The sequence below is a fragment of the Apodemus sylvaticus genome, chromosome 8, assembly GCF_947179515.1.
Source record: "Apodemus sylvaticus chromosome 8, mApoSyl1.1, whole genome shotgun sequence".
In the NCBI taxonomy this organism is placed as follows: Eukaryota; Metazoa; Chordata; class Mammalia; order Rodentia; family Muridae; genus Apodemus; species Apodemus sylvaticus.
The window spans coordinates 88,374,715-88,382,985 of record NC_067479.1 but is presented as its reverse complement, the minus strand read 5'-3'; the positions used below and the strand labels follow the sequence as shown (position 1 = coordinate 88,382,985).

The 8,271-nt window shown below is 47.1% G+C and overlaps 1 protein-coding gene across 1 annotated transcript; it reads left to right on the top strand.

The window, feature by feature from the left end:
• The first annotated feature begins 2,291 nt into the window (after positions 1–2,291).
• On the top strand, positions 2,292–7,707 carry LOC127690797 (disks large homolog 5-like). The gene is made up of 5 exons (XM_052190305.1): positions 2,292–2,349; positions 2,480–2,639; positions 4,625–4,808; positions 6,082–6,197; positions 7,290–7,707. The coding sequence occupies exons 1-5, from the start codon at positions 2,292–2,294 to the stop codon at positions 7,450–7,452; spliced, it is 681 nt and encodes a 226-aa protein (XP_052046265.1). The 3' UTR covers positions 7,453–7,707.
• The last annotated feature ends 564 nt before the right edge of the window (positions 7,708–8,271 follow it).

Sequence of the window (8,271 nt, the reverse complement as noted above, 5' to 3'; positions counted from 1 at the left end):
AGGCAGCCCAAGTAGGACAACAGGATCCACAGGGAGGCAGCAGAGTCAGAATAATAATAATAATAATAATCATCCCCACTCCAGTTGCTAAGGATTCCCACATGAAGACCAAGCTGCACATCTGCTACTTTTGTTTGGGGGTGTGGGAGAGATGGATCCGTTCTATGTATGCTCCGAGGGTGGTGGTTCAGTCTCTGGGAGCCTCCAAGGTCTTAGGATTGTTGGCTCTGTTGGTCTTTTTGTGGTTCCCTATCCACTCCAGGTTCCAAAGTCTTTCCCCTAAGTTCTTTTCAATAGAAAAGGATTGGTAGGTGAGGCCTTGGAGGTAGAGTATATTTCTGTTTTGTATTATTGAAACAGGTTCCATGTAGCCCAAGGTGTCTTCAACTTGGCTTTGCAGGTTAACCTTGGGCTTAAATCATCCTGCTTCCACTTCACATGAGCTAGTGTTACAAGTGAGACTACCAAGGCCAGGGAGGACAGCCCTGGTCAGCCCTGGGCTTCCTACATGACAGCCACTCACTCTGTCAACTGAAGTATGTATACATCTATTGTCTTCTTACCACCCCCAATCCCATTGCATTTCTGACCATGTAACTCACAGAGGACTGTCACCAACCCTGCTTTGGAATCTTTGGTGCACAGAGGAGAGCAGCACATTCAGTCTAGGGGCTTTTCACTTGTTGGCTCCACTATTTCAGTTTCCTCTGCCAACAGTTCATGTCACTGTAGCCAGCACCCAGATGGCTGCCTTCTCTACCCGTGAAGACATCTTGGGGCAATTTCAAAGGCTAAGCACATGGCTCTCCTACTTGATCCCCTAGTCCACATCCCATGTGGCACCCAGCCCTGCAGGCTGTCCTGGATGTGTTTTAAAGCACCTGTCCATGATGAGGTGGGTGATCTTCCCAGCTCCACTCCCATCCTGGTGTCACTTCTCAGTACTATGGCTGATACTGATGAATAGGGGTGGTTTGAGGAAAGGATGAGATATTTCTGGGTAGGGTTTGAAAAAGAGTTATCCCCACCACCAGAGCTGAAGTGTTTCCAAACAAGCCTAGAGCAAGTCTGGCTTTGGAAGGAGGAAGTGCAGTATGGCTTCCCCTGGTCTAGGACATGCTCACTTGGAACTGAGCTGAAGGGCACCTCAGCTTCCTGTCAGTTCAGGAAGACATATATAGTAAGAAGCAAATGGTGTGACATCAGCCGTCCCTTCTCTGGACATTCCATTGTATCCTGGAGAGCTCACGGCACCCCCTGTGATGTCACCAGTGTTGTGGCAACACCAACTGCTCTTAGAGTCAGTCAGTGACTGCAGAGTTGATCTGTAGACATGTTTTCTAGACTGAGGAGTCTGCTTAGGAGGAAAAATGGGGAGCAGAGTGAGACCAGAGAGAGGGAGAAGGAAGCTGCCCTTCCATCTGAGAGTCATTCAGGAAGAAAGAGATGGTCCTGGAGAAGACATAGTGAGTCCTGGGAAGGGGGGGGCCCAACTTCCGGGAGGAAGTGGCACGATGTGGGTTGAAGTAATATCACACTGGAACTGGATCCTTAGGGTCCCAAATGGACTTTGGTGCTTATCCTAACTCCTGTAAGTCAAGGATCCCAAAACAGTCTATCCAGTCCAAAGCCAGGATCTGTAAGACCAAAGATGCTCTACTGTGAGTCACAGCTTTTCCTCTTATAGGGAATTGTGTACAGAATGGGGAAAAGAAGTCCATGAGGGTAAGGGACAGACTCCCATTTCCCACTTTAGGGCAGGACATGTCTGAAGTTCGCTCCTAGTGGCCATTTAGGCACAGTGGATTCCTGACAGTAGTAACTGGGAGAGAAATGTGACCTTAAGTGACTAGATGTCCTCTGACAACCTCTCACTGAGAGTGGCCTCTTAGATTTCTCAATTAGCTATTGTGGGTGGCAGCCATTTCTCTAGTACAGCTAAACAACTGGAAGAGGCAGTGGATCAAGAGAGAAAGATCCTGTTGGCAGCTTGGGAAGGGGGCAGGTTGGTATTCCAGTGGACTGAACTGATCAGTCTGTTGATCCTGTTCTGCCCCGCATCAATTCTAATCCAGTCATTTGCCTAGAGAACAAGGGAGAAGATCTGGGAATCTCCACAGCACCTGAGTGCTTGTGGACTGTGCCCCTTTTATTCCCGTCTTCTGAAACCACAGTCTTCACGCTCTGAAGTCCAGGTGTTCCCTGTGCTGTTGTTAATAAGCATGGAGAGGCCAGCTGTGTGGTCATCATAAGCATGTGCGGGGAGGCAGAGGAAACACCTGGATGCTCTGATGCTCCCCCATCTACAGAACGACGGGGGAGCTGAGATCCACACAGGCGGCGTCTCAAGTCTGGGCCAAAACCTTTGTGTTGCCTCTGAGTGGCAGGCATGCTGTCTTTCTCAATAACCCTCAGGCTGGTCTGTCCATCCTCTACTCCTTCTCACTACACAAGCTCACGTGTAGTCTTCTCCCTACAGAGGCTGGCAGACAGCCATCATCCTCCACACCTGTTGTCACCAAGCAGCAGGTGAAGAAGGAAACAGAGAGGCTGACAACACAGCTTCACAAGCTGACCACTGAGAGGAATGAATTGCAAGATCACCTCAATGTCATCAGTGAAGGACCCTTGGAAAATAGGTATTCACTGTCTCAAAGTCTGTGGTGTCTGGAGGTCTCTATTCTGTTATGTTGCCCTCATCTTAGCCTTCTGAGATCTTGGTTTTTAGGAGTCTGCCCCTCCAAGGTGTCCCTGTGTCCAACCTCATGTCCTGAAATGCTTCTCAGAGGAGAGGCATATTGGAAGCTTGGACAGGAGAGAGATGGGAAATGGTCTCTTTAGCTTTCTCCAAATGAAAACCAGAGCCTGTGGTCTGAGTAACAGATCTCAGGGATTGAAGCTTTGGAGAGTGCGTTCCCTGAGTGCATTGGAAAGGCCTTGAGAGGTGATGGATTCTATGAGATCCGAGCTCTTGTGAGTTTGTGGTGAGTCTCCTAGTTGCCTGGAAGGAGATAGAGTTGAAAGCTCAGCTTGTGGAAGCACCTGGCAGGGCCTGGCCCTACATTTTCCCTTGTGATTGCCTAACCACAGTCCTGGCTTCATTGCTGTTCTCTGTTTTTGCCGTACACTCTGAGATGGCATTACTCCAGGCATTTCTTCTACATCTCATTGTGCTCTCTCTGTCTCTGCCTCTGTCTGTGACTCTGTCTCTTTCTCCTCCCACCGTGTGTGTGTGTGTGTGTGTGTGTGTGTGTGTGTGTGTGTTCTTACATCGAGTACCTGCACACGTACCTACATGTTTGCATGATTTTCTGTCCTCCAGACTTTGGAATCCAGGGGTCTGCCTCTTGGCCTGAGGATGTTTCTGTCTCACACATTCAAGGTGATGACAGTGCTGAGTTCTGGAAGCCCCTATTTAAACAGCACTGCTATTGGCCTTTGTGGTCACATTTCATCACATTTGAGTCACTCTATCAGTTTATAAAGTTCTCCTGAACAGGATTCTCAACCAAGAATTCTATACAATGTCTCCCTCTGCAATAAGTTTCTCAGAATCTAGAATCCCTATTGTGAAAACAGGAGAAATGAAATCACCCAAGTTTCTGTTTGGCGACAACTTGTATAGACTTCTTAGACTATACCAGACTAGACTGTCCCCCCAGCCTACTGATGAGTTCATGCAGCCAGGGTACCCTCAACCTGGACAGCTAGGCTTTACCAGACCAGGGTTAGGGCAACAGGAGATAACACAGCACCAGGATGGCCCATTAAATAGGTCCAGAATGAGGCATTGGCTGGGCTGGGGCAGTCCTGGGTACAGACTGAGTGATCTGTGCTCATTCTATCCTCCTGGAACCAGGCCGTCCCACCGGCCACAAACCTATTGTGAGAAGTTGCATTTGGAGCATAAGCACATTATGTCAGGACTTCAGACCTTGAAGAGTGAGAGCATTGAAGCCTCGGAGAACTTCAAAGTGCTTGAGAAGGAGACTAGCTTCTATCACTAAGTGCCTGTCAGGCACCCATGACAGGGTTGAATGGCTATTTCTATCTTTCTTTGTATCTGGAGGGGACAGTCCCCTGCTCTGGTTCTATCCCCTTTGCCTCTTAGCCATCAGCATGACTTGGGCCTTTTGGACTCAGTTTAGTTAGAAAGAGACTGTCATCCCTTCCAGTCTTGTCCTGCCATGCTCAGGAGCCTTTAGATAGAAAAGTGATTCACACCAGGAGATGGGGGTCAGGCAACCTTGGTCCTCTGGGGCTCAGGAGGGTTTTTCAGAGCTGATTGTTAAGGAACACTTGTAAAGAACGCCCTCCATTTGTCTCCCCTGTCCTACCTTGAGGATATTTGTCCCCTAATTTTCCCCCCAATACCTTGGACAGTCACAGACAGGTAGAGAATCTTCTTTCTTTGGAGGGACGTGGATCTCTATTGGTGTTGGGGACTTCAGAATTCCTTTCTTCTTTCCTGACTTGGCTGTTCCCTCTTTTTGATCTTCAGAGTGCAGGTGTCATGGCTGTGCTGGTCTCTTTCCACTTCATGGGATGTGGTAGGGTTAGTGGGATGTCAAGGTTGGAATGGTAGGAGGAGTCAGCAGAGTCTTACTAGGCAAGTCTTTTCCAGCAACCTGCACAGCCAGCTCCTGGCCGAGCTGAATCATGTGAAGAACAACATGGAAATTCTGAGGGAGGAGAACCAGAAAATGCAGGAGGATTTTGCTCTACTACAGCAGCACTTGGGGGAATTCAAGTCAAATTGTGAGAATCGACAGGAAGAGGCCAGTGACCCACAGACCCAGCACCAAAAGGTATGGAGAGGCATCTGGGTACCGACAGTGTCTCACACCATTTCCCACTGGACTTCCTGTCTGCTCTATGACCCCCCTCTGCTTTCACCCATCACCTTTCTAATCCACACTCCCATCCAGCCAGCAGCACATTCATGTGATTGTTCATTTCTCTGTCTGTGCACAAGTATTCGGGGAAGTTAGCTTCTTGTGAGAAAATGAATTATTGGGAAGCATCGTCTACAATGCTTGAAGTGGCAGTCAAGAGACAGAGATGGGCAAATAACATGTAACATGAGTGAATGCCCTCCTGATACATGGGGTATTATGCATAGAGTATTGAATGAGTTCTGAGTACTGTGCTTCAGTTGCATGACAGAAATAATGGTATATCACTGGTAGGAATCTGCTTGCTGGAAGAGCCTAGTGCAACTGTGAAATAAGAGCTTCTCACTGCTGTCTATTTGCATGTCCTGTGTCCTTCTCCTTTCTTCCTACAACCCAAGGACTTCTCTTCTCTTTGCCTAATGCTTGTTTCACACTGAGAGGAGCCTGAGTAGCAACTCTTCAAGCCTGTTTTCTGTGAGCTTTGTGGAGAGTTCTCCCTTCCTGGAAATTCAAGTCTAGACCTGACTACAAGATTATGCATGGAGGAAAGGCTTTTAAGGGGATTCAGGAGTTCTTTGAATGCTGGGATTCAGGGAACAAAGGTCTCTGACCTCTCTATATTCTTGTCAAACACAGTAAAGTCCACGCTAGATTTGTTTCCCAAGGGATGTCTGGAGTTGGTGAACTTAGTCAGACCTCCCATGATCATCTCACATGAGGCTGCTCTTTGTCAATTCCTATGTGTGTATATGTGTGTGTGTGTGTGTATGTGTGTGTGTGTGTGTGAGAGAGAGAGAGAGAGAGAGAGGGAGAGGGAGAGGGAGAGAGAGAAAGAGAGAAAGAGAGAGAGAGAGAGAGAGAGAGAGAAACAGACACAGAGACAGTATGTGTGTGAGAGAGAGACGGAGACAGAGAGACAGAGAAAAACAGACAGACAGACAGAGATAGAGCAGTTCTTCATGCGTGTGTGCATTGACTGGAGGAGAACATTGGATTTCTTTCTTGTTAGTCTGTAACTTATAAAATGGTTTCTCACTTGCCCAGGAGTGTGCTGGGGAAGAAGGTTCTTGTTTGCTTCGCTGAGCAGCAAGCTCTTAGGTTCCTCTGTATCTGGTTACTTTTCTGTGAATGTCTGTGCTTGCCCATGTATAACCCTCCACTAAGGACACCATCTTCTAACAAGCAGCACATGGGAAGGATGGAGGAAATGTTGCAGTACGTGGTGAAACAGAAGGAGATGGCCATCAAGCAGAAGGAGTTAGCACGGAAGCTCCAGCATCACTTTGATGTCCTCCAGATGAGGTAGGAGCCCAGTCTGGGAGGTGATAGTGCAGCCACCCCAGTCCCATATATATGGTTGTCTGTTCATCAGCAAGACTAAGAGCCACTACCATGAAAAGAATACCTCAAAGTATTGTGCTAGTCTACTTAAGACTTTCTGTGCAGGAAAATAGACAATTCTTACTCCCAGTGTGTGTGCCAGTGTGACTGCCTTTTTCCATCTCCAATATCTGTTCTGAGCAGGTTTTCCTTGAACTCACAGAGATCTGCCTTCTTTTCTCTCCCAAGTTATGGAATCGCAAGGTGTACACCTCCATCTCTGGCTGAAATTTGTTTAGGAACACCCCTGTAGAGAACAGATTCCATTCCTTTTATGGTGCTCCCTCCAGTGATTACCAATTTCTGTGAAAAGGGCTCTGTAGATATCAATAGGTAAAGAAGTTTCCAGCATGAACCCAGGCAGATGCCACTGCTGTCAGGATATGCAGACCCTTCAAGAGACTGTTTTACAGCAGACTCCCAAAGAGAGCCAGGATGCAGTTTTCAAGCTCTTGTCCTGAGGAACTTTAGCTTTCTGTTTGGTTCCAGAGTTAATGTTCTCAGATATACAACTGGAGAATTGCTGCTCATGCCTCAGTGGCTCTATTGACCATGCTACTTGAGTGCATGGTGCCTTCTGAACAGGAGGACTGAGCTATTCTCATGACCTTGTTCAGATACCAGTGATGTAAGACTGTGCTAAGTCTTTCTATATAATGCTGTGATCCATCACTGACTCACCATCAATAACTTGTTTATCACTCATCTGGTGTTGACTCTGGTTGGCTACCATTACAAAATGATGCCCATGTACTACAAGAGAAAGTTCTATCTTTTCTAGTAAAATAGAGAACATACAGTACCTCAGTCAGATTCTGACCTGGGTGTGAGGCTGAGAATATTTGTAGGCCCAGCTACTGTGTGAGTGTTATTTGTTGGGGTGTAAACAATGACTTCAGGTAAACAAGCCATGTTGAGTGACCTAGTAGAGCTGAGGTGGTGGGAGGTAGCAGCCTGGCTGCTAACAGCGCTGGTCTCTACCCAGCCAGTGGCTCATTTGCCATCCTCTCCCAGGTTTGAGAAACTGCAGCATGAGATGGAACTGGCCACAGCCCAGGAAGAGAGCATCCTGCAGAATGACCTGCTACATCAGGAGTCACCTGCTGAGCCCAGTCTCCAGAAACCACAGAATCCCCGGGATGGATTTACTTTAACATATTACATTTCCTCAGTGTGAATGGGTCCTAATTTTATGGAACCAGTGACTCATCAGTCTTCTTCTGGATCTGCTGCTCTTTGATTTTCTGACAATTCCCCTTGAGGGAAGTGGGGTGATTGCCCAGCCACCAAGTGTCAAAGACTAGGCACAGCTGTATAACAGTGCTGCTAAATCTGCAGCGAGAACATGCTACTTAACATAATTTTCTGTTAGAGTTTTGTTGGGTTTGGGGGTTTAGATGTTTTGGTTTTGATATTGTTATTGACATGTTATATGTTCTTGTTAAGGTTTTTAAAAAATTGATAAGACTATTTGTTCTTTATATTGACTGCTGTTTTAATGGCCATTTAAAAATATATGTTTATAAATTATAAATTGTTTTCTAACTCTAGACTCTTAAGACCATCTTTATTTTCAGGCATGCTGTCCCACTCCTATAAGCATAGAACTTACAGCCCCATGGGACTGTAAACTCCTTCAGCTTCTCCGGACTGCTCTCCAACTCCTCTGACTCACCCAGTCCAATGGTTGGCTGCTAGCATCTGCCTCTGTATGTGTAAGGCTCTGGCAGTCCCCAGCCCCTTACCCCAAGACAACCATGACATGCTCCTTTTGATACGCACTTCTTGTCGTCCATAATAGTGTCGGTGTTCGGTGACTGTTTATGGGATGAATCCTCAGGCAGGGCAGTCTCTGAGTGGCCTTTCCTTCAGTCTCTGCTCCACACTTTGTCTCCTTTATTGCTCCTGTGAGTATCTTGTTCCCTTTCTCAGACGAAGCAAAGCACCCCCACTTCAGTTCTCCTCCTTCTTGAGCTTCCAGTAGTCTGTGAATTGT